General features: G+C 38.9%; 1 protein-coding gene across 7 annotated transcripts in view; it reads right to left on the bottom strand.

The window, feature by feature from the left end:
* Positions 1–27,294, bottom strand: part of LOC137299051 (MAGUK p55 subfamily member 7-like) — a 147,854-nt gene that overhangs the window by 63,276 nt on the left and 57,284 nt on the right. For 3 of the 7 annotated variants that reach the window (XM_067831533.1, XM_067831535.1, XM_067831536.1), the window contains exon 1: positions 19,413–19,509. In XM_067831533.1, coding sequence (XP_067687634.1) covers positions 19,413–19,455 — 43 coding nt within the window. In that variant the 5' untranslated portion in view covers positions 19,456–19,509. Of the gene's footprint in view, positions 1–3,971; positions 4,145–19,412; positions 19,532–27,294 lie in introns of those variants that run through there. The other 4 variants (XM_067831531.1, XM_067831529.1, XM_067831532.1 and 1 more) reach the window with 3 other exon arrangements.

Below are 27,294 nucleotides of genomic sequence, written 5' to 3'. Positions count from 1 at the left end.
CACTGCTCTTATCTTGAGATAGCACTGACATTTGCTCTATCAGACATTTGATTGAATCTCCAAAAGACTTGAGAGCTGCTGTCAAGGCATTATTTCCATGAGAGACAAACACAAAACAAAAAAGTATCAAAGTGTTAGAGGGGCATTTTGCTAAGAAATAGATCTGTGTATGAGAGACTTTGTGTGTGTATGAGACAAACTCCATGTGAGAAACATATTCTGTATGTGAAACATACTGTGTGTGAGACAAACTCTGTGTGTGAAACATACTCTCTCTATCTGTCTCTCTGTCTCTCAAATCTCTCTCTTGCTCTGAGACAAAATGTGTGTGAAACATACTCTGTGTGTGTGAGACAAACTGTATGTGTGAAACATACTTTCTCTGTCTGAAACAAACTGTGCATGAGAGAGACATGGCATGAGAGATAAACTGTGCATGAGACAGATATGGCATGAGAGACAAACTGTACGTGAGAGACAAACTCTGTGTTTCAGTTGAGTTTCTCATGTAGCCACAACAATCACTTATCCTCCTTAAACAGCATTTATCTCCTTTCTGTGCTTGTTTTCACAGCATCAGTGTACAACATTGCACAGTCACTGTATATCTCAGCAGTCAGGTTTTCAACAATAGTCCTTTGGTTTGATAATGTGTTACATCCCTCTCAACAATTACTTCAGTAATGCACCACATATACTGGGAGTTGGTGAGTTCATCAGTGGTGTACATGTGACCACAAGAACCCAGGAACAGGACACAACTTGAGAGATGGGAGGTGCAGCACCTGAACTACTGTGCCCCCACTCACACATGCTACTTACCGAGGTGACTCCTAATCTCAGTACCATCAAACTGTCTGTGTGTGGAGTTTCATTTGCTAACTCAGATAGGTTTTTTTAAACATTGCATGTAAACTGGCAACACAGGTAAATGTCCTGATAGTTAGTGCACATCATCAAGGACGATTGTGATGTCTTCCACTATACAATGTACAACGTTGCATACACCACATGATACATGCACTAGCTTTGCAGACAAAACCCATCAACAGTCTCCACAAATATCAATAAAACTGATCGTATCATACAGAATATATATTCTAGCTTGGCAAGTAACATGTCTATCTCATCAACAGAAATGGAAAAGTTAATAGCTTCATGTCCTCAAGCTATTTAAACCTTTTTCTTTCACAGGATGACATGAACTTGTTAAATGTCAGAGTATATTTTACAGAACACAACTGTCTATTTTACATGCCACTGTCAAGAAATTCAAAAATATATATTCCAAAACAGCGTCATAGTCATGCATGTTTCTTCAAATTATCCATTTTCTGGGGTCTGAAAAATTTGCAAACCCATCTAAAATGGTCCAGCATCCCCTGAATTTCATGTTCACATCGTGTCTTCCATTACAAGAAACTGTCAATAACTAGTTTCACTTCTATACTGCATTATTGTAAAAACCATGACTGCTATATATTCCCCTGTGTGAGTAGCAAACTGTGTCCGGCCCCAGACAATGTGCTGATGGAAGCTAATAACTCCCAGTTCGGAGGAGAAGGAGGAGTGCAGACAAGCAGCATGCTACAGCTGGTACAGCCTGACAGGTAACTCAATCCCCAGACTAACCACATCACTGGCCTCATATCAGCACCCCAAATTAACCTTTCATTTCCAAATGCGGAACCGTAAACTCTTGATACTCTTTGTCAACTGCCACCAGAAATCAGCTAATATAAATCTCACTATATCAATTCATAGTAACAGAAATACAGTTGGCCATGTGTAGTGTAATAAGCACACTTTCGCCCTAGATTATTCTAGTTTAAGTACAAGGCCGATGCTTTATTACTCGCCCGTTGAAGATGCTGCAGTGCAATATTTTCACTTCAATATTACACTAGTGTAATACCGCTTGACGTATGACGTCAAAATGGTTCAAAGTTGTGACGTCACAATGCTAATGTTGATGTCGCGATTTTACTAGACCTTGCTTGACTTGAAAGCTGAGTGTCCTCACACTATAGGCAATTTCACGGCAGTTTCTGTCAATTTATGTTGGCGAGTAATAAACAGAATACTAAACTTGCTTCCATGAAATACCATTTTTATCAAACTCGCTAAAGATTTAGTATCAAACTCGCTTTCGCTCGTTTGATACCAAATCATTAACTCGTTTAATAAAAATGGTATTTCACGGAATCGAGTTTAGTATCCTCTATGTATTGACATGTCTGTGACCCTACGTCAAGGCACACGTTACAAAAACACAGATGACAAACAGTTTAATGACAGTTTACAATAGGATTAAATATCTTCTTTGAATTATTCTAATTACATGAGTGATTAACGTAAACCACCTGGGGCAATATGAACATCACATTTCTACTACCAACGTAAATTTTGATCAGTACATCTAGATGAAGCTGACTAGACACACGACATTCCATGTGGGAATGTAGACATTTCTAACAGTGCCATGGTGCTGTTTAATTGTGAATCAAACTGAGAAATTATATCCGTAGAAAAAAATAAATGTAGGAGGCTGTGCAAAGTCACAGAGGCTGAACGAGTTATGCTGCTGACTTTGTGTGCTGGCGATTAGGTACCTGACTCAGAGGGAGTTGGTTCGAATCCCGGATGGGACTCAACCCCAAAAAGTACTAGAATCTGTATTTTACCAAGAAAGTGTAATCCCAAGTATAACATGTGAAACTGCAGAGGTACTGACAAACTGAGGGGTATTAAGCCTTATGGACATGCACCACCTCCTCTTAACAGCTCCACATGTACCTGGCATCAGACTCCCAGTTTCTTCCAACAGCTTACAGTAACTCATGCCTGTATTATCTACTTTGTTTCTGGAGATACCAATAATCACAATGTCACACACATTTCAAGCAACCCACAGTACTGTGACACATTATTCCAGGCAACCCACAGTACTGTGACTCACATTAATCCAGACATCCACAGTACTGTGACTCACATTAATCCAGGCAATCCACAGTACTGTGACTCACATTATTCCAGGCAACCCTCAGTACTGTGACACATTATTCCAGGCAACCCACAGTACTGTGACACATTGTTCCAGGCAACCCTCAGTACTGTGACACATTATTCCAGGCAACCCACAGTACTGTGACTCACATTAATCCAGGCAATCCACAGTACTGTGACTCACATTATTCCAGGCAACCCTCAGTACTGTGACACATTATTCCAGGCAACCCACAGTACTGTGACACATTATTCCAGGCAATCCACAGTACTGTGACTCACATTATTCCAGGCAACCCACAGTACTGTGACACATTATTCCAGGCAATCCACAGTACTGTGACTCACATTAATCCAGGCAACCCACAGTACTGTGGCACATTATTCCAGGCAACCCTCAGTACTGTGACACATTATTCCAGGCAACCCACAGTACTGTGACACATTATTCCAGGCAATCCACAGTACTGTGACTCACATTATTCCAGGCAACCCACAGTACTGTGACACATTATTCCAGGCAATCCACAGTACTGTGACTCACATTAATCCAGGCAACCCACAGTACTGTGGCACATTATTCCAGGCAACCCACAGTTCTGTGACATATTATTCCAGGAAACCCACAGTACTGTGGCTCACATTACTTCAAGCAACCCACAGTACTGTGACACATTATTCCAGGCAACCCACAGTACTGTGACTCACATTAATCCAGGCAATCCACAGTACTGTGACCCACATTATTTCAAGCAATTGACAGTACTGGACTCACATTATTTCAGGAAACCCACAATACTATGAGTCACATTATTTCATGCAACCTACAGTACCATGACCCATCTTAGTTCATGGCAAGTCATAGTACTGCTACACATTACTTCAGCATTCTCAAACTGGATTTCCTGACATTTTTAGCACAATCTAGCCCAAAAGGAAAGGTATTGGATCTGCAGAATACTTACCTGCTGCACTGCCAGCATCTTTCCTTGTGGACAACATCCTGTTTCCTTATATAACACCCGTCCTCTGAGCAGCTCATTAATTGTACGTTGACAGTCTTGCTGCAGACAGTGTGCGAAACACTTCCGAAACAGTCCCAGTCAGGCAGTCTAATTTGTGAACACTTGTCACTGCCCTGCAAATCAAGCAGGTGTCTACATTGTGTAGTGACTCCTAATCAGTCTTCAAGGCAGATTTTAACTGTCACCCTCCCAGGTTATTCCAACAGTATGACAACAGCAGGAAGAAACCTGGACATTATGGAAGGAACAAACTGCACTGTGTGTTTGTACTCCAGTTACCCCTTCAGTGACACAGGTCGCAGACAGTCAGCATCCGGACACAGGAGACATCAGGGAATAGACACAAAGGAGCTCTAGACTCCTATACACTCTAATGTTCATACACTTGACTATAAAAGACATCCAGCTGAGGATCTCTATCTACCACTGGCCTACATAGAGACTGTAAATGTTCCCAATGCATCACTTTTGATGCAAACCATGGATTCAAACCCATAATCTACCACTGTCACACACATCCAACAGTTCACAATCTTGCACTGATACTTATTTTCACATTTACAGGGGAATCATTGCATTTGTTTTCCATACTTACAATATTTCTTTGAGATATCAATATCAATGGCAGAAGTTCTGCAACTGATGCTGAGTGTTTACACTTTGTAGATAAAATATGCAAAAGGAATCCAATGAGCTTGTAAATTACATAATACCAATGAGACTAAGAATCACAGGCCGAAGAGTCTCTTGAGTTGAAGATCGTGTGTAGTTCTTCACATCCTGACCACACATCCTGACCACACTCTAAATAGGAATCCATAAAACAGAGTGAAGGACATTCCTATCTTAATACTTACAAAACCTGCAGCTGCATTAGTAGTGTCAGACATGCAGAGTTGGTATCACACACTGAATTGAATATCAAGCTGAAATAGCCCAGTCCTGACTTATAGTATTCTGTATCAACATAATCCCAGATCTTGGTCTGTCAGTGGGGAACATCTCATGTCTAACACTGCCATATTTGGGATTACATTTCAGTAAAGTACAAATTCTAGTCTTTTTCTGGTGGAGTCTCATCCAGGATTCGAACCCATACTCCCAGAGTCAATCACCTAATCACTAGCACACAAAGTCAGCTGCCTAACACAAAACGTAAGTCGGACAACTGGTAGTCTAGACTGCGTACTTTGTGTACTCCTCTGATAAGCATAAATAGGTACGGCTCCCAGGGCCGAAAGCAATGATTACACATTGCCATTTAGAAAGTGGACAAATGTAACACTTTCTTAGTAAACTACAAATTCTGTTACTTTTTGCTTGAGTCCATCCAGGATTTGAACCTGTACCCTCAGAGTCAGACACCTAAACGCCAGCACACAAAGTCAGCCGCCTAACCCGCTCAGCCACCGCGGACTCAACCAAAAAAGTACCAGAGCAAGACAAATCTAGGACCTGTGAATGTATGTGTAATGTAAAATATATATGCATGTGTGTGGCTTGATAAATTGACAGTTCTATTTATTCAGATTAACACAAACTACTAGACTGCGGTTAGTGTGTGTGACTACGTTACATATAATGTGTGGTCAGGAAAATGGGACACGAGCCTAAAGCTAAATCAGTAAGACTGAAAGCTACAGCTGAGCTTCTTCTGTCTGACAGAAGAGACATCTAAGAACCTTACACTACACTTGGAGCACAACTTGCTGAACACAAACAGTTTTACCAATATATCTGCTGGGATGACAAGATAATCTGGGGTTTTCAGGAGACGGTGTCAACCCCTTTTGGATGTAGGAGTAAACGTCAAATTGCAAATTTGACAAAAATGGCAAGTACAGGTTCATATTGAAAATACCTTAAAGGAACACATACCAAATATCATTAATTTTTTTTAATCTTTCAACTTATGTCACAAGAGACAAGAGCAGCAAAGGTCAAATCAAATTTGGTTAAACCCAACCACTGACACCACATGTACCAAATTTCCTTACATCTGGAACAAAAGTCACTGAATAAAGTTTATTTCTAGATTTATGAAGCAAGCTGTCAGGGTCGCCATAGCAAAATCTCTCGAACCTCAGAAACAAACATGGATAGGAAGAACCATGTCAGTGTCATTAGTTCTGTACTTCCAGGGAGAGAAGACAATATGATAGCGAAAACATAAGAATATAGTTACAACAGATCATGAGTGCGAGGGAGTTTCGTTTTACACCACACTCAGCAATATTCCTGCCATATGGCGGCAGTCTGTTAATAATTGAGTCTGGACCAGACAATCCAGTGACCAACAACATGAGCATCGATCTGCGCAATTGGGAACTGATGACAAGTCAACCAAGTCAGCGGGTCTGACAACCTGATCCCGTTAGTTGCCTCTTACGACAACCATAGTTGCCTTTTATGGCAAGAATGGGTTGCTGAAGGCCTATTCTACCCCCGGGACCTTCATGGGTCTGCAACAGACTGGTTAATAGCGGTCCACTTAAATATACAGAATAAAACAACAGAAGATATGTCTTAAAACCAACTGTCAATTACGAGTATGAGAACGGTGCACATATACCACCCTTTTCGACTTCAAGAAACAAAAATAAACTGTTCCATTAAGGGCCAGAGACTCTTCAGTTGAGGAACTAGTAACAACACAATGGTGAAAGGATCTGTTATCACTTTCCACATACTTGTCTTACATAACAGACACATAAACATCAGATGGGAAAGGGATTTCAACAGTTGCATTGAAAAAAATCAGGGATACCTCTCTAAGTAATTGTTCATATTGTGCTTTGGATAAAAACAGATTTAAGAATCTGTTCAGACATGTTTATCTGGGCCTACAGATTGATGGATACAAACATTTCTTGGTATTGTGATGTGGCCATGCATGTTTTCTGTTTGTGATATTGTGTTGCTGACATGTGTTAGTGATATCATTCACTTAAATGAAAGCAAATATACAATGCACTGTTTTCATACTTGTCAGTCAACAACAAATTGAATCAGTTTTCTGAGGAAATGGGGAGTGAAAGATTCTGTAACCGAAAAAAGTAAAGGAATACTAGTAACTCAGCAGAAATACAACAAGACTAAAGAGAAATGGATGAAAGTAAACAAGACTTAGCATAATGAACACAAAGGCAAAAAGAAATAGAACAACAGAACAGTGAGCACTTGGTAAAAAGTAAACCTGATTTTAATTTAACAGACTTTGAAGAAAGAAGCTGACTCTGCAGAAAGAAAGTAGACAGGAAATCTGGGTATGCTCTACAACACCAGCAATGGGATGTCAGCACACTGTGGAGGGGGCTTGGTACCCTAGGGCGTCTGGCTCTTGCAGTGATTGTATGACTGCTTCAAGCACTTCTGCTTCACCCATACCTGGCAACACCTGCAGACTTACAGACTGACATGGTTGAAGCAAATCATTTATTTCTCTAAAATGGAAATCTGAACTAAAGAAACAACAGCAATTTAAGAACAAGTTGTTTCACAATTAAAGCCTTCCACATTGCAACTTGGACCTTTTATGCAGTTGAAATTATGTTTCCAAGCTAGAAAGTATTCTTGGTGGGAACAAAGATTGAACTGATCAGTCATAACAATCATGGTATGTATACATTCTACATAAATGATTGACAAAACTGGAGAAAAACATGAAAAGAGCAAGAAGACGGAGTCCTCAATATCCCCTGCAAATGTTTCGGCATGTATGTACCAAAGCAGAAGGAGAGTAGTGAAAGGTTTTTAAGTTCTGCTGCAGAAAGAAGCACTACCACCAAATTCAGTTGAAGTCAAACTTGTTGCCATTGAAAAACAAAAACTGTTTTATTCAGAATTCCAAAACTACAAAAAGACAACCATTCACCAATAGACATACCTTTGAACCAAGTTTGTTGACTTGGTGAATAGTGAACGGTCTAAATGTTCTGCTCCAGAAGAGCAATACCACCAATTTCAAATATAGTTAAAATGGAAACACAAAAAACATTTTATTCAGCCCTAACTACCAAAAAGCATAGTATACCACTAGACTTATCTAAGCACGGTGAAGAAATAATGAAAATTTTTTAAGTTCTGCTCTGAAAAAGAGCAACACCTTCATTTTCAGTTGGAGCCAAACCTGTTTAGAATTCGAAAACTACCACAAGTTTACCAGTAGACATGACTATGTACAAAATTTGGTGAAGAAACCCTGAACGGTTTTAGAGTCCTGGGTCTGCTTGCACAGATCAATCTTAGTTACAGTCAGTCTTAGGCCCCTACAATCAACTTTTTCAATCAGCATACAACTGCCCTAATCCACTTGCACAAAGACGATCTTAAGACAGCATGGACTTAAGATTGCAGTCTTAACTAAGATCGAACCCTTCTACGTTGGAGGTAGAACTTTCTTAAACTCGACTCCTGTCTACAGTTGTCTTCAAGTGTGCAAAGAATGCAGCCCAAATAAAACGTGGAACTGGTTACTGCACATAAATGACATTCCTTCCTTAATCGCACCTTGCAGATTTTTCATGAAAACAAACAAAAAAACAAACCCAAAAAAAAAAAAAAAAAAAAAAAACCCAACCCACATATCTTTGAAGAAAATGATAACATTGAAGGAGGAAGCGATAACGTGGAAGGTAACATGTATAATCACTCGTACCTCAGGGGTTATTCTCTAATTTTTCTACATTCAATTTTTTTTAAGAAGTAAACAACCACAGAATTTAAATGTCTTATGCAAATACTGAAACACAAACAAACACATTAACAAATTGGGTCTTGAGTTATTGACCTAATAATCATGAAATTAAAAGATAACACATAAATCAAATTTCCTTATTATATAACACCTAAATGTACCAGGATTTGTCAGTGGCTGTCAGTTGAACATAGTTTGGCATCTGGCCGCTGTTATTTGGAGTAAAATCCCAAATATATCCCACAAGCATTAGATTTGTAAAGATATGAAAGTTTGACATGACTGTGGGAGTGTTGTGGAAAATTCATGACAGGGAAATATGAAAACGTTATTATTTCGTGTGTGTTGTATGTGTTGTTAAATATGTATCCACAGTATATTAATTACTTTATGCTATTTTGTTGATAATTATTTTTTTGTTTTGTTAAAAAACATTTTATGCAAATTGAACATACCCCAGCAAGTGTATTTTTCCCGTTTGAAGAATACTTGTATTATATTTAAAATGCATAGATTAAAACTCTTGTCTCTCGTCAGATTCAATTTTTACAAGTAGAAAAATACATAATTTTGAACGTTATCCAACTGTAGATTATTTCAAATGATAAACTATCACAAAATCATTAACCGAAAAGAATCGTGGAGATCTGTTCTGTCACAACAGAAGATGCATTGTATTTGTGCATGGCAGATTTTACAGCAACGGCATAATATGCAAAGTGAAACCACTCCCATCTTGTGCAAACACTAAGACTAGCTGCCCTTGAGTTATTGAAAAGGTCATGATCACTGCTAATCGCATGCAGACACCTTTCGATACTATCCTTTCCTTGTTTATCAAAAAGGTATAGTTTTCATACTTTTTCCAACACTGAATTGGGTGAGAATTGTACTTTATGGTATCGACTCGATAATGATGTTGTTCACAACCTCAAATAACGATATTTCAGACGTTAAATCGATGTTGCATTCTCCGTGTTGTTGAAGTATCGAGGTGAATCATACAGTTTTATCCAATATAAAAGTAATCCCCAAAAGTAAAGCTAATTATTTGCGTGACACTGACACCAACTTGAACGCCATTTTGCTACTGACCACAATGATCTTAGCTCCTTACAATTGGTTCTGACCAATTGTAAGTTTGGATTGTAACTTGCAATGATCTTAGCCTACAATCGCTTTGTGCAAGTGGATGGCGATTGTAGCCGAAGCCTAAGATCGCAATCTAAAGTACTTCCAATAATTGTAGCTCTAAGATCATTTTGTGCAAATGGCCCCTGCTCTGAAAAAGATTACTGTCACCAGTTTCAGTAAAACTTGTTGCCATGGAAACACACAAAATATTTTATTCAGAAATCCAAAACTGCCAAAAGGCACTAGTACCACCAGATTTATGAAGGTGTCAAGGTTTATGAAGAACTAGTGAACGGTTTTAAAGATCTGCTCCAGAAAAGATAGATGCACGCACAGACGCACGGACAGTCCATTGTATTACCCCTTGCAAACCATGCTGCAGGGGATAATTAATGATTACCTGAAGAGAAATCAGTCTACATCTGAACAAATATAGAATTAAGCGAGATTAGCAATTTTTTCAAAGCTTCCCATTTTGGCGCTGTTCTTGACTGCAGAAGGAAATTACTGGATGAGACAGTTTGATTACATTTCAACTGTTCTGTTCCATCACCCTGATTGGTCTGCTCAACAAGCTACAATTGCCTTAAGCATTCAGTCTGACATGTTGCAAGCTGCGTCTTTCAAGATGCATGGTAGTGTCTCAGACTATAGTTGTGATCCTTTGTGGTGGAGTCCTGCACAGCCTGACGGGAACATGATGTCATTAATCTCCGTATTTACGTCACAAGCGCTCATCAGGAAGGGAGCCTAACTCAGAGCCAAAAACCATGTTTCAGACATGAAACACCAATCTAGTTTGCAGTACACTTGCAATAAAGTGCTGTCGCAAAATTGCTACAAGATTGTTGATGTGTGCAAAATAATATTCAGTCACCTTTCACTCCTGCAATAAAATAAGCAAGTTCATTACTGGAGACATTACTGGAGACATAATTGCTGGCAATTTAATGTGCCCGCCCACGACCAGCCATCTCATCACTCAGCTCAGTTCACCTTCCACAATATGAGAGTTAATAGTATTACTGCAACACTTTCCCCTTGTCTGGGGGTAACAAGTGACCAAGTTGTCAACACTGCTGCATATCCGTGAATAGAGTCACATCCATGAAGTGTTCCAGTAACCCATCATCATCGATACTGAGGTCTATGAGGTGTTCCAGTAACCCATCATCATCAATGCTGAGGTCTATGAGGTGTTCCAGTAACAAATCATCATCGATACTGAGGTCTATGAGGTGTTCCAGTAACCCATCATCATCAATGCTGAGGTCTATGAGGTGTTCCAGTGACCCATCATCATCAATACTGAGGTCTATGAGGTGTTCCAGTAACCCATCATCATCGATACTGAGGTCTATGAGGTGTTCCAGTAACCCATCATCATCAATGCTGAGGTCTATGAGGTGTTCCAGTAACAAATCATCATCGATACTGAGGTCTATGAGGTGTTCCAGTAACCCATCATCATCAATGCTGAGGTCTATGAGGTGTTCCAGTAACAAATCATCATCGATACTGAGGTCTATGAGGTGTTCCAGTAACCCATTATCATCGATACTGAGGTCTATGAGGTGTTCCAGTAACCCATCATCATCAATGCTGAGGTCTATGAGGTGTTCCAGTAACAAATCATCATCGATACTGAGGTCTATGAGGTGTTCCAGTAACCCATTATCATCAATACTGAGGTCTATGAGGTGTTCCAGTAACCCATCATCATCAATGCTGAGGTCTATGAGGTGTTCCAGTGACCCATCATCATCAATACTGAGGTCTATGAGGTGTTCCAGTAACCCATCATCATCGATACTGAGGTCTATGAGGTGTTCCAGTAACCCATCATCATCAATGCTGAGGTCTATGAGGTGTTCCAGTAACAAATCATCATCGATACTGAGGTCTATGAGGTGTTCCAGTAACCCATCATCATCAATGCTGAGGTCTATGAGGTGTTCCAGTAACAAATCATCATCGATACTGAGGTCTATGAGGTGTTCCAGTAACCCATTATCATCGATACTGAGGTCTATGAGGTGTTCCAGTAACCCATCATCATCAATGCTGAGGTCTATGAGGTGTTCCAGTAACAAATCATCATCGATACTGAGGTCTATGAGGTGTTCCAGTAACCCATCATCATCGATACTGAGGTCTATGAGGTGTTCCAGTAACCCATCATCATCAATGCTGAGGTCTATGAGGTGTTCCAGTAACAAATCATCATCGATGCTGAGGTCTATGTGGTGTTCCAGTAACCCATCATCATCGATACTGAGGTCTATGAGGTGTTCCAGTAACCCATCATCATCGATGCTGAGGTCTATGAGGTGTTCCAGTGACCCATCATCATCAATGCTGAGGTCTGAGGTGTTCCAGTAACCCATTATCATCGATACTGAGGTCTATGAGGTGTTCCAGTAACCCATCATCATCAATGCTGAGGTCTATGAGGTGTTCCAGTGACCCATCATCATCAATACTGAGGTCTATGAGGTGTTCCAGTAACCCATCATCATCGATACTGAGGTCTATGAGGTGTTCCAGTGACCCATTATCATCAATGCTGAGGTCTATGAGGTGTTCCAGTAACAAATCATCATCGATACTGAGGTCTATGAGGTGTTCCAGTAACAAATCATCATCGATACTGAGGTCTATGAGGTGTTCCAGTAACCCATCATCATCGATACTGAGGTCTATGAGGTGTTCCAGTAACCCATCATCATCGATACTGAGGTCTATGAGGTGTTCCAGTAACTAATCATCAAGTGTTTCGAGGTTTGAAAAATGAAAGATTGTCTGAAGCATCACAGCCCTTGAGCGTTTGCTTCCCCCTTTTTCATAAGACCCAACCCATATTTAAAGCCCTTGTTATACACTTTTACCACCTGGGTGTAGGTATCTTTTGCCAAATGTGAAGTCATTAAGAAGCAAACACTCTTTTATACCATTTAGCATATCCTTTTCAAGCAAGTCCTAAACATTATTTACTTAGTATATTCATTGTTAGATGTTAAATGTCTTACAAGTAATGTTGGAAAGTATGCTTTCAACATCATTGTTGTTGTTGCATTGTCTTAAATGTATTTAATTCTTATGTTTTTAACACTAATGTACACAAAATTCCCTTCTGGGCAGTAAAGAATTAGCATAAAGCATTAACTTAACTTCAGCCTTGCTGTATCTGTGTCCACAATCACCTATCCAGACATTCACTCACTCAAGTCACACACTGGGATAGAGAGAGTGAATGGATATATGACTGCACATGAGGCATGGCTACTACTACTTGAAATTATTGATTCTTCCGTCAAGAGGTGTCATCACCTGCTGCTTACATGACACACATTTTTTAACAAACACTGAAATCATCCATGCTAATCGTGTTCTTAAAAGTCAATGTTGACATTCCTTTCATCCAGATGACATTTGTGCTAGCTGCCTTTCTACTTTAGCAGTTAAACACAGGAGACAACACTGGCCATTAAGCAAATTGATTATTATAAGCCAATAAATGAGCTATTTGTCCTGTAGAACTGAGTCAAGCAGATATTTTCATCAAAAAAGCACATAAAAGCCTAAATGGTTTAATCCTCTTGCTGCAAATGCATAATTAACCCAAATTACAAATATCTCCTTTCATCTAGAACACAAACACTGATAGCGGATGGGAGGAGACACATCTACAGAGCACAAAGCAGGATAGTTGTTGCTTTAGGATTGTGCACCAGAATCTTGAAAATAGAGGCACTTGTGAAACTCTATTGACCACGGTTCTCATTACTACAAAAACACGGAACTTACTACCACGTTTCCGTTGTTAGTTCATTCTCTGTGCGTTCAGATTAAATATTTCTTGAGTCAGTTCATCCAGACAGTAAGTTAAACTGAGGTTTGGATGAATTCTGTTGATGTGGTTAATAGTAACACACTCATACTATTAAAACATACGGTATTGCAATACTATTTTCCATTTGAATTTTGCGCATAAATTTGTTTTGTTTTGAGGGATGGAATATGCTCTGCTGAAATAATGTCTTGCCCAAACAAATCAATTACATGCTCCCAGCAACAGGGGTTTCCTTGTTGTAATATTCCATGAGCTGATGAAATAATTCAGCTAAACATGAGAATCAGTCATTTCAATTATGGACATGTGTTGTGAAGAATGTAGCATTCAGCAGCAAATGGATGATTACAGAAATTCAGCAGTTGTTTCCATGGAAACTTACTAAAAATGCAAGTAAAATACCATAAACTTTTAAATTAGCTGTTGTTTCTCCGGATATAACTTATTACTTAAACCTAAATATCATGACTGCATGAAGCCTACACGCACACACATAGCCTATACATAGAGAGAATGGGTACTTCCCATGTCAGAACCCGAGACCAGTTACCATGATACATCACCTGTTCGTACACCTGGGAGTTGACAAGTCATTTCAGGAGTGAGTAAGAATGGTTTTTTGCTAATTTTAGCAATATTCAAGGGTTAGGGTTAGGGTTAGGGTTAGGGTTAACCCTAATTTTAGCAATATTCAAGAAATATCAAGGCAGGAACACCAGAAATGGGCTTGACACATTGTGTCCTTGTGGGGAATTGAACCTGGGTATCAGCATGACAAGCAAACCACTTTAAACACTAAGCTACCCCATGCCCCCTAAAACCATTTAAGCAAGCTGAAATCAGATTGTCTGAGAATCAACAGACTGAGACTGTGCTACAAGTCCACATTGTAGCACTCACAGAAGAATGGAAATTTATGTCAGACATTTATGTCAAATGTACCCAATGGTTGTTAGAATGTCTTACATAGTTGTGGCGCAGGAGACTCTACCCAGTAGTGATAGAGCATTGTGTATCCAGGAGCACACAAATGACGCTTCCTTGCCCTTATTGACTCCATGATCGGAAGACCGAGTGAGATTGACGGACATCACAGTGGCAGCACTGATAACACTAGTTGTGGTAGTCATCTGTTTACTTAGCTGTTCAGTTTCCTGACACTCCCTTGGGTCCAGCCATGAAATGAGCCTCCTCTCTTTAACATGGCTGTGTTAAATGTCATGAAAATATCATTGTAACTGCATAGCCAAACTGATATCAGAACACCTCTGCTTACGTTCACTACAGAACTTTCATGTAGTTTCCTCTAACCAGGACTGACAGCTGCATCAAGCAGCATCACCATTGCATCAACATCACTATAATGTGCACCAAAAGCACAAAAGTCAGGAAAATCAGAAAAAAATTCAAAACATTCAATAGCATAGGTCAGTGCAGTTGGGAAATGAATCTTGGATTCAAACCCACATCAGACTTGTGATCTGGGTAGTCAAGTGACAGATTGTGACACACATGTATACAGTTCAAACTAGTGCAACATCAACAACAAATCTGACTGCAACAACGTCAACAACAAATCTGACTTAGATACTGACTGTGAACCACAGTGACATCAATAATTCTCACTCTAACAAAATCTGACAACAAATATGATCTCAGTTCAGAGTCTGGAATAAACAACAAGAAACCATTGATCATGCTGTGGATTGGGAAATGTAATCTCCAGCATATAAAAGCTGGTGATGTGTCACTGTTGATGTCTTGAAGACATCTGAATCCCATGGCAGTGTTAACAGTCCAAGTAAAGTGGAGACTTGCTGTCGTGATGGGTACAGATGAGAATTTCAAATTGTTTATTTTTTTTTTCCTCAAATCCTTAACATGATGCATCAATCATAAAGCCAGAAAGATGACATTTCTAATACCACTGAAAAAAACATATCAAATCCCTTGGCATTTTGGTTGAGGAAAATATTGTCAACAATTTGTTAATGCAGCTATAACCTAGTCTTTTCTTCTCTAATATTTCTAGGAAATGCACAACACTAATACAGAACATAAAGAAAAAAATCTTTGATGATAAGTGAGCAAAACAAGACAATCAAAAACTGGCCTTAATAAAATCATGTTGAAATATTATCATGTGTATTTTTGACAACACTGGTATGTCAGCTGCAGGGTTTGATGTCACTGACATTACATTAAACTTATCTGTCTGTGTACATTCTATCTATGTAATTCATTAGTGTTTACACAACAGTGTGCCAATGTATAGCCAATCTACCCGTGTACATCCTTATCAACTTGTGTTTGTACATGTAATCATGTTCATCAACCCTCATGTAAATCATGTACATCATCCTTAATCCCCAATCATGTACACCATCCTTAATCCCCAATCATGTGTTACGTAAACATCATCCAATCATGCGTAATGTAAACATCATCCAATCATGCGTAATGTATCACCATTGGCTTCCATCCTTATCCCCAATCATGTACATCGTCCTTATCCCCTATCTGTGTTATGTAAACATATCCTATCATCTGTAATGTATCACCATTGGCTTCCATCCTTATCCCCAATCATGTACATCTTCCTTATCCCCTATCTGTGTTATGTAAACATATCCTATCATCTGTAATGTATTACCATTGGCTTCCATCATTGTTATCATAACTGTCAGCTTCCTGTCAGTGCTTGTTTATACTGGCTTCCAGCTTTCGTTAATTCATTCCACTTGTTACTTTGTTATTGTTTTACCTGTACATATAAATATAGCTCTGTACCCCATTCTCAATCACCTGATGAAGGAGTAAGCATTAACTCCGAAACGTTGTGTTCTCATATAAAGAAGTTGATATCCATAAAAAATCTTCATTCTTACTCAAAACATTGTTTCCCACAAGGCACAAACTACACAAGCACTACAGGTAACCATCACTGCGCGTGTTGATGTCACATCAGGCCATCCATCAATGGATTGTCCTTTCGTTTGTGTGCCGATGATCTGTGCCAGCCTGGTAATGGCTGAATGGTTTGCTCCTGAGCCAAGGACTGACAGCACTGTTACACATCAATTCCTGCATTATTTCAATTCTTTTTTAAAATTTCTGTTAAACTTTTTTGACAAGAAATAGGTCCAACAAATTTCAAATTGCACTCCAAGAATGTTATTGATAAAGGATAGTCCCAGTATCAAAAGCTGAGCAACAGTCAATAGTGTGTGGGAATTGGTTTCAATTCAACCATAGAGTAGTCATAAACAGGAATATGATAGTTTGTCTGAAATCACTAATTAAAGGGCCAGTGGCCCCGTAAAATTGTTGCAAGAAAATTGTTGAGAAAACAATGTTCATAACGCCTTCATCTGTATGACTGTCCTTCAACTTGCTTCATCCAGCAGCACCACAGGTGCTAGCTACAATCTCACCTTACAGCCACCTGCTTCATCAGGCAGTACAACAGGTACTAGCCACAATCTCATCCTACAGCCACCTGCTTCATCCAGCAGTACAACAGGTACTAGCTACAATCTCACCTTACAGCCACCTGCTTCATCCAGCAGTACAACAGGTACTAGCTACAATCTCACCTTACAGCCACCTGCTTCATCCAGCAGTACAACAGGTACTAGCTACAGCCACCTGCTTCATCCAGCAGTACAACAGGTACTAGCTACAATCTCACCTTACAGCCACCTGTTTCATCCAGCAGTACAACAGGTACTAGCTACAATCTCACCTTACAGCCACTTGCTTCATCCAGCAGTACAACAGGTACTAGCCACAATCTCATCCTACAGCCACCTGTTTCATCCAGCAGCACCACAGGTGCCAGCTACTCCTGTCACAGGTACTAGCTTCAATCTCACCCTACAACCTACATCTACATGGGACTACCACCACACTAACTCACTTGGCAACCATAACAGTGACACTCCAAGTAGGAACAATTTCAAAACCTACATCTGCCACAAAATTTGTAATCTTAATATAATTTTTAACCTAATCGTGTTTGCAACATGATTTGTTGGTACACTGTTGCCATGTGGCAGCTGTTTGACTGCAGTTCATGGAGTTGCCCTGTCAGTTAATGACCTGACCCAAGCCAAACAAGGCCATGTTGCCAATGTTCCTGGATATCGCTCAGGAGACACTGATAGACATAGGAATGGATTGCAATCAGTGAATTAACCGGGCTGAGATTCTGAGTGTACAGCCCAGCATGATCTTTGATAATGGATTGTGATACCATTCTTGAGCTTTCTACCACTTCTTGATACATGGTTTAAATCGTCACGAAGAAGAGTACATGTATTATCCTAAACATAGGAGTACTATGTGTTTATCAGTGGCTAGATGACAATGTACAACCGTAATGTTTGGTAATGTCTAGCAGTGACAAGAATATTCATTTTTTGACATTATGCATGATAAATATTCTAGCATCAGCATGCTTATCAACACGGTTGTGGAACAAAGGAGACACAACAATGAACACTATGACTTACATCATCAGTCTGGTATCTCCTCACCATATTCTTTCTCCACATCAACAAACATCTATGAAAATATGACTGCTGCAGGTAATGAATGAGTTTAGTTTTACACTGGTTTAACCAACTCTTACACCAAACCCAAATAAAACACACAGTTTTAATTTCAGAACATGTATCAGCCTCAGAGACTTATAACTCATGGAGAACCTCAATCAATAAATCCATTTTCACTCACTCACCAGCTCAAAGCAATCACTCACCCACCTCTGTGACAGCGAAACAAATCCAAGTGTATGACATTCACTAACCTCTGTCTTTAGTTGGAGACAAATAGACACCACACACATGGCAACTGTTCTGATGAGTGATTATGAGTCCTACTACCTAAAAGCTCAATGAAGGGGTGCGAGGGAAACCTACCACTTGGCAACTTTTTCGCTTGTACTTTTCGTACGCCTGCGAAAATTCTTGTTTTTTTCCAGCCACACCATTTTGTTAGCTTTTATCACTTTGCACTTTAGATGTTTAATGTGTCATATATCACAGGACGCCATAGAGTGGGTCGGTGGGTTGCAAGAGTGAGTGAGTGAGTGAACAATTGAGTGAGTGCATGAGTGAGTGAGGAACTAGCTTGCATGAGTGAGTGAGTGGCTTTGTAATTGTACTGTTTTGTAAATAAATAGTTTAGTCAGTGAACTGACACTCAATAATACTTCACTAGTGAGATTTTCACTTTTCACATAGCGCTGCGTGCAAACACCTCCTATGTCCGGGACACTTGCATATTCCTGATGTATTCTAGTCCATGCAGTGACTGTCTCCCTGGTGCCCACCAGGAATCAATACTCACATGTGACATCTGTGTGTGACAAACTGAATTGTTCTGCATGGATTAACACATTGATTTGAACATCACCAATACCAACCCAACCCCTGATGAATGAATGACATGACAACTTGCTTCCAAGACATTGCTTAAACATTAATATGTATCAACCCATCAATCTTCACACACTTCAAACACCTTAAAACACACTGTCAACTAATTGTTCTCACAGATATCAATTATCTAAACTTAAAAACAGGTGGACATATGGTCCATAGTGACAATTTATATATACATGTAATAGTTGTCTGTCAGGTTTAGTTCAATTCAAGAATGTCAAGAAAGTTCTGGATATAAAGAACTGACTTACCTGGATCTACTGCCACTTTGGTTAGTGGCAAGGTGATCGGCATTTTAGCAGCCCTCTAGTGGAGACAAGTTGATACTAACACTAAAGTCAAGGGGAGACAACCTGCCATGGGCTGCGTCCTGTTGGGAGACAACAATATATGTGAGTTTGTGGAACTACACAGACTGATGTCACTAAATGACATGATGATACAAAAACATTGGAAACTCCAATGATTTGGAGAATTTAATGCTGCATATTGACAAATGGCTGTCATGAAACTCAAAAAAGCTGTTTATTTCCAAATCAATATCTATCTAAAACACATTAGCATCAGCTGTCGTGGCAATTTGTCACAAAACTCGAGCAATTCTGGTCATGCACACAGGGATTTCAGCTGTTTCCACACATGGAAAAACATCACTATTAACAGCTTACAGAGGCATAACACTTCCATGAACCCTTCCACTACATTTGCTCAAATAAATACATTTCCAGTTGACTAGCACCATAACACTGCAGCCTGTCATCCCAAGGTTCATCACAATAACAAGTTGCAGGATAAACATCCAGAGCACACAATAATATTGCCGGCTTTTAAGCAAAATGGATAAAAAGTGTCCAACTACCAGCTGTCATGGACTAATACCACTGACATGGCAATCCCCTGGACAAAAACTCTCAGCTGTCCCAGTGAGAGAAGGTTTTAACCTAGGTTGGATAGAAATCGAGGCAATTTCCTCTGGCAATTTTACAGGAGTTAGACAGTAACGATGCCATTTCTTCATTCTTAAAATCACACGGGAATACGGCTTCCTCAGCATTATGCACACGATGGAAAATTATTTACTGTTTCCTTGTCAGCTTTTTCTGTAAATCACATTGATTACTGTCACCGATACCTTAGTTGGCACTGAACCGTAGCAGCGCTGGCACCATTAGTATGGGAACACAGTGGACGACAGGTTGATTGATCAGAGGAAGCCCAGATTATAACCCTTAACAGGTTTTAATTGAAGCCAAAATGGGCATTTCCCTGAATAATTGAAACAAATCTTGGATAACTCCTCATTCAGGAGAGTTCCATCTTTATTACCAGGATTCATGCCAACGAAGTCAAATCTACTGAGCAGGAACCAGATACTTGACACGAAACACCTAAAAAATTTAATTTTTGCATCAAATAATAAAGTTACTTCATTCTCTTACATAAAAATAAGCATTTCTCAGGCAAACTGGTCAAACTAGAGGAAATTACTGCTCAAGGAAGCATGCATCTCATTCACTAGAGGACATATCAAGGGATTGTTTTGAATCTTCAACACAGGAAAATTTCACGGTTTGCATGAGGGCAAAGTTTGATATATAAATAAGTAGGTAAATATGTGATAAGTACCTATGCTAGCCTTGTTATTATGAATATTCATGATAACACCCCATGACCTTTACCTCAGCTATTTAAAAATGAACACACTGCCATTATCGTGTACAAAGCAGGGCTGTGATCAGCATCCAGTACATATTTTGTTCACTTCATGAACGACCAGACACCAATACACTCAATAAAAGATTCACAATACCACAGTTAGAGGCAATTGGGGAAAACTGAACTTAAACATGAAGAAATGTACCAGGATCCACCAGAACCGACTTCTAGAGAAACTTCAGCAAAAGGTAATGAAAGACGACTTATTCTTCCTGTCTGATGCCATTTGGAAACTGTGCATGGCTACTCATAGTGACTCACACAAACACAGGACACCTTAAGAGCAGTGAAGAAAACATACTGTTGTCCTAACTCGTCATGATTTAGCACTTTGCTTATCATATTCAGTGGTGTGGGAGCTCCAGAAATGATCACCATCCTCATTTTCTGTAAACACCAACTTATCATCATGAAAACTAGAACATATGGAAAGATAAAATTTGAATAGATCAAAAAGAATCAGTTTACTTCATGACTGATCTGCATATCAAGTTTCATCAAGAACTTGAAAAAGAGGTGGCAGCAAGACAGAAGGATGCACACAACGTGTTGATCACTGTATGCACTTTTTTCTACTACCCAGGAGAATAATTAGTTAAATTGAACAGAACAGAACCATTTTAATTGAAATTAGTTTTCTCCTAGGAAAACTGTTGGTTCATGTAACATGTTTCATCAAGCTTGTCTTGAAGTTCCCAGACTTCCACAGACAAAGATCTATTATTAATGAAGAAGAATTATGCTCTGCTCACTGGTGCTTAACGTGATTATCACTGGTGTCATCCTTCCCATCAAAGCAACAATGGTTTTTGTTGTCACAGCCCAATTCTTCAATATTGATAAAAATATGTTTTTGCCAATATCAGTATCAGTTTGATATTATTCCCTTTGTTGGTCTGCAGTTACTTACATTATATATGACCCTACAACCAGAGTAGCTGCTTCAATCCGTAATAAATCCTGGATAGAAAGTGCAGTTGAAATAAGTGAATGTTATGACACACACTTGATGGAATGTCCATCACCTAGTGGTGTCATCATTGTAACTCTTGTCCAGGATCTGTGACCACCTGGTGTTGTCATGGCAGCTGTCACAGCAAAAATAAGCTGGTTTCCGGAACACTGAAACCGAGAAGAAACGTCATGGAAACCAACATTTCCAGTTGGTTTCCAGGGAGTTTCCTATAGTTTCATTGTGGTTTCCATGCAACTGAAACTGCACCATTTCAGGATGGTTTCCAGTTCGTTTCATTACCCACTCCTCCAAGCGGGATCCAGTTGGTTTCCATGTACGAGTTTATTGTAGGTTTCAACCTGGTTTCCATGTATGAGTTTATTGTAGGTTTCAACCTGGTTTCCATGTATGAGTTTACTGTAGGTTTCAACCTGGTTTCCATGTATGACTTTATTGTAGGTTTCAACCTGGTTTCCATGTATGAGTTTACTGTAGGTTTCAACCTGGTTTCCATGTATGAGTTTATTGCAGGTTTCAACCTGGTTTCCATGTATGAGTTTATTGCAGGTTTCAACCTGGTTTCCGTGTTGTAGTTTCCAACCTAGTTTAATACCTAGTTTCCATGAACTGAAACTTGCTCGTGTCGGCCCTTTACCCGGTCCTCCGGAAAAGATGTTGTTTCATATCTCACATGTAGTAAATCAGGTATTTTATACAATTGCATAATGGTAAAATGCTTCAGGATGACAAACAACAGAATAAAACACAAATTCATTAAAAGTTTATTTATATTCAACAATATGTTTGTAAACAAATAATATTCGGAATATTCCTAGTTTGAAAAATGTTAGCTCTTTCCCCAAGAGAGGAAGAACTGTGTGCTTCTTCTCCTCCGGCCAGTCAATCGTTTCACAGCCCTCCTGCTTTCCAGCTTCTGAAATTTAGAAAACAAACTATCAGTACAAACAAGCATTCGTCTACGGTATCCATGGCTAGAGAAAAGAAAACTGTCAAACATTGCTTGAGGTGAAATACACTGAACCCCCATGTCCGATAAGCGAAGAGATCAAAAAGTATAAACTGAGCATTTGACATCAAAAGTTTCAATCGCATATGATAGAGTGCAGAGACATGAAGAAATTCGCCTTTGAAAGCCATAATTTATTTTCTGAATGTTACTTACAATGCACATTATGAGTATAGAACTACGATTTATCCGTTATTGTGAAAAGACATGTTTTCTTTACCAATAATGTGGAGTCATTCAGGCAGACAAGCTATGAATATGGGGTCACAAGCATACGCTGCAGCATAATGTGCTGCATAATATTTAAAACTTTTTAAGCTGTATTTTTCAAAGGATAAATTGCACATTTTAAACAGTGTTCATTTTGAAATTCCTTGAATGTACATAGAAAGAATCCAAATTAACTTGATATTTTAAAGGTTTCCTTAAAATTTTTAATCTCTGCAAGATGTCAAATGACTAGAATACGTTTACTTACTCTGAACTTTTTGCCGTTCTTTGCATGCAAGCCTTGGGCCTCTGTTTTCCCCACACCTTCATAAGTGATCCATCTTGTTCATCCAAACCCATCAAAAAGCTTCTGAAAGGAGACATGTGCATGATGCATAACTATAAGTGAAACATGTTTCCAGTTGGAGGTTACAAGAATAGTGACATGCGCCATGCGTTTTTACTGATTCCTAGGATTTACATTATTTGGTTATGTTGTATGTGCATTATGTACTGGACGGTTCAGGTTATACATACCTTTTGTATGTCAAAATGAGTTGGTCCAGACTGCCGTCTTCAGTTTTTCCAACACTGCCCTCCTTTATGCTGGAAACGTAGAAATGCATCGATTAAGAAAAAGTCAGGAACTTGTCATATTGCACTCTTGAAAACAATAAAGTGTCGAATAAAAAGAATAAATATCAATTTGCAAAGTGTAGAATATGCTAGGTGAAAAGAATCCAGGTCATCAAATTCATATACTATTTTGGGTTGGCAATCCATCATTGTATACCCATATGTTCTTTATATACTCTTCATAACCTTTTCTGTGGGACTAACACAATCCACATTTCTTCATTCAGAGTTCGTTAAATCTTGATATGATAAGCATAACACTACTTACATCAGATGGCAAATCTAAATTAAATCATAAATCAATAATATAAAACTCTTCAATATTAGTTTGAAAACATTGTGAAATTTCAATTTTGAAATTTCCCTCAAACAATGCACCAAATCTGGTCAGAGAATGCCTAACCTAAAAATGCAAAATGACACACTATTCCCGACTACATTGTTTTCAAACGTGCAAATATCAAAAGCAATATGAAAAGGATTTCTTAAATAAATATTCGTATTTATAAATACGTTTGAAGTAATTTTGAGTCGTAACAAGCACATTAGCAATAATATACCAGAGATATTTGTGATTTATTTTTTTCTTGCAAAGATAATTCATTAACACATTGAACCAAATCACAGTAATATTGAGTTCTTGAATTAACCGAGTGCTGAGTGAAGGAAGCCATACATCTCTCTTGCTAAGAATTCGACACGCATTTGTTTACCGAGGTCCATCAAGTCTAAAATTTCATATGTATTGTAGTAGTTACTTATTTACGTTAAACATTACGAATAACATGTGCTATTGCTTATTTCAAGAAAATAACACTGTACCTGACCAGATCGTGGAATGTTCCTTTTCTCCCGCGGCGATCGACGACTGCTGCTGTTCTCAATTTTTCACGTATCCGAATCTCAAAAGCTTCCATTGTAAATGTCATTGCCAGTCTCTTGAATCAGATAACACGGGCAAACGTAGGAATACTGAACTGTGTTGACTTCTTTGTCGTCGTTACTGGACATACCGGGTGAGAACTGCTTTCAAAATAGTCGTCTCAAAACAACTTGGGATCAAGTGACAAAATGGCGGCAACTGTGCGTAGGGGCATTGTGGGTAATAAGAAATACCTGATCCTTTTTCGATTGGCAGGCACGAAATCCTTCTCTGACCCAATTTGGATGTGATTTTAAGACAAAGACTGAAAACGACCACTTCAGTACATAAAACTGTTGCTTTCATAAAATGTCACGAGTTCGCGTGCCCATGGATTACCGGTTCATAACTTCCGGGTTTGTCTGTCAACACCTGACTCAGGTAAGTTCTATTGTTTTTACAGCTAGCTAATTTTGATAATAGGAGCCTGTTAAGTGGGGACAGCCCCAGTGAAGCCGACACACGAACCCCGACACACTAATGACCTGACACTGATTAGTTGTCAAGTATTTGAACTCAGTGTCAAAGCATGCCAACTATAAATGCTTTTAACGCTAAACTTTACCGCACTGCCTCAGTTTATTGTATAATTCACATATATTCTGCATAAATATCATCATGAAAGTACCGAACTGACAATTGTTTTAATGACTTATACTAATCTTCCTAAATGCTTATACTCTTTCACATTCCCAGGAGTTGGCAGTCTATAGCCTGTTTTTTTAATATATATATTGCATCATTTACCTTTTAATTATTAATATATATCTGAACTGTTGCTAAAGTGGCTTTAATTTTATTTATTTTTATACAATATATTTACTGAAAGGATTATAAGCCCGTACACAACGCAATGATCCAATAAGTTATAATTAATATATAATAAAAGTTTGAGCAATGTTTCTATGCAGAGTCAACTCACCTTTTATTCTTGTATATAGATATCACTGTTTTATTATTTCTTTTCAGATAAAGAAAGCGTCTGATCCTCAATTTGACAAAGCAGACAACCGAAACCTGGACTTGCCCCATTCATCCCAATCTAGAGAAACGGAACTAAGTGTGCCTAGCACCATTTGCATGTTTAGTGCGGTTATTGTGAAGTTTGTGTGCATGGTAGTTGGAATATGATGCTTCATTACATTACGAATAAACAAGAATGTGAAGGAAAAAAGTGTACAGTTTGTTCTTGTATCATCAGTTTGAAGCCACATTTAATATTGTGATATCCACAGAATGATGCGTCAACAATTTACTTTTGTTGTCTTGTTCATCTAAGCAAAGAACCGAATCTACTATTCCTTCCCCAGCCACATTCAGATGGATACTGAATGGACACCAACTGGATGTCAGGATGGTAAACAATTACACATTTTATGTTACTTAGTTCAAAACAGCGCAATGGAAACCAACATGAAACTACATTTTCTACTTTTATGTTGGTTTCCATTTAGTGAGATCTGAGAGTTGCAAATTCCAGGTATGGAAACCAACAAGAAACCCCCGAACTTAGTTTCATTTTGGTTTCCATTTACAGAAATACCAAAATCACATTTCCAAAATGGAATCTAGTTGGAAACTCAGTTAGTGAGTTTCAGAGAATGGAAACCAACTGGATTCCGCAAATACCCACATTACGGATGGTTTCCAGGTTTCTGGAAACCAAGTCATTTTTGCAGTGTGTAGTCAATGGTCTGTTTGTGACCACCTGGTGTCATGGCAACTGTAGTCAATGGTCTCCTGTGACCACCTGGTGTCATGGCAACTGTAGTCAATGGTCTGCTGTGACCACTTGGTGTTATCATGGTGACTGTAGTCAGTGGTCTGGCCATGTGGTGTTATCATGGTAAATGTAGTAAATTGTCTGTTACAATCTGGTGTTACTTTTGACATAGTGGTTAGCAACTAGCTCGTGGTCAGCAACTGTCAGGTAATTGTTCTCATGTGTGACCACCTGGTGTCATCAATAGGATCAGCATTGTCTCCAGTGTCAATATAGATGTCAACCCATCATGTCCCAGTGACTGTGTTTTCCAGAAGTTTTCAGTGTGTTGACTTCAAGTATAACATGTCATGACTACAATGTTCATTACCCTTCAACAAGAAATTGGTTTTCTGTTTAGCCATTCACAAGAATCAAACAGAAGCTCGCTCCAAAACACCAATATCCAACGAAAGGTGATTGCACATTTTATCGAAGATTGATACATTCTTTGAAATCTACACAATCAAACTACCTCACCATAAAAAAACCATCACATAATAGAATCAGCCACATTGGAATCTGGTACTTCACGTTTACCCCTCTATGAGAACACAACCACAAGTAGGCTTAACTAGCATCAGGGATTTACAAACTGCAACACACAGCCTGGCGTCAAACAGATGGCAGAATCTAATCAAAGGATAATGGTTAATATCTGACCCACAAAAGCCATTAACTGCATCCTATCTTGAAGGCATTGGTCTGTCACAAATGTCATCCCTGGTAATGGAGCAAGTCCACTCAGTGATTATACCTTGTCTCACACATTCCCACATTCAAATCTGGTCTTGATACACCAGTGGTTGATCACATCTGGTCTTGATACACCAGTGGTTGATAACATCATCAAATCTGATCTTGTTACAAGAGTGGCTAATAACATGATCAAATCTGGACTTGTT

This window comes from Haliotis asinina, chromosome 10, assembly GCF_037392515.1.
Source record: "Haliotis asinina isolate JCU_RB_2024 chromosome 10, JCU_Hal_asi_v2, whole genome shotgun sequence".
Classification (NCBI taxonomy): domain Eukaryota; kingdom Metazoa; phylum Mollusca; class Gastropoda; order Lepetellida; family Haliotidae; genus Haliotis; species Haliotis asinina.
The sequence above is the reverse complement of the archived record's forward strand: the minus strand, read 5'-3'. Positions and strand labels throughout refer to the sequence as shown.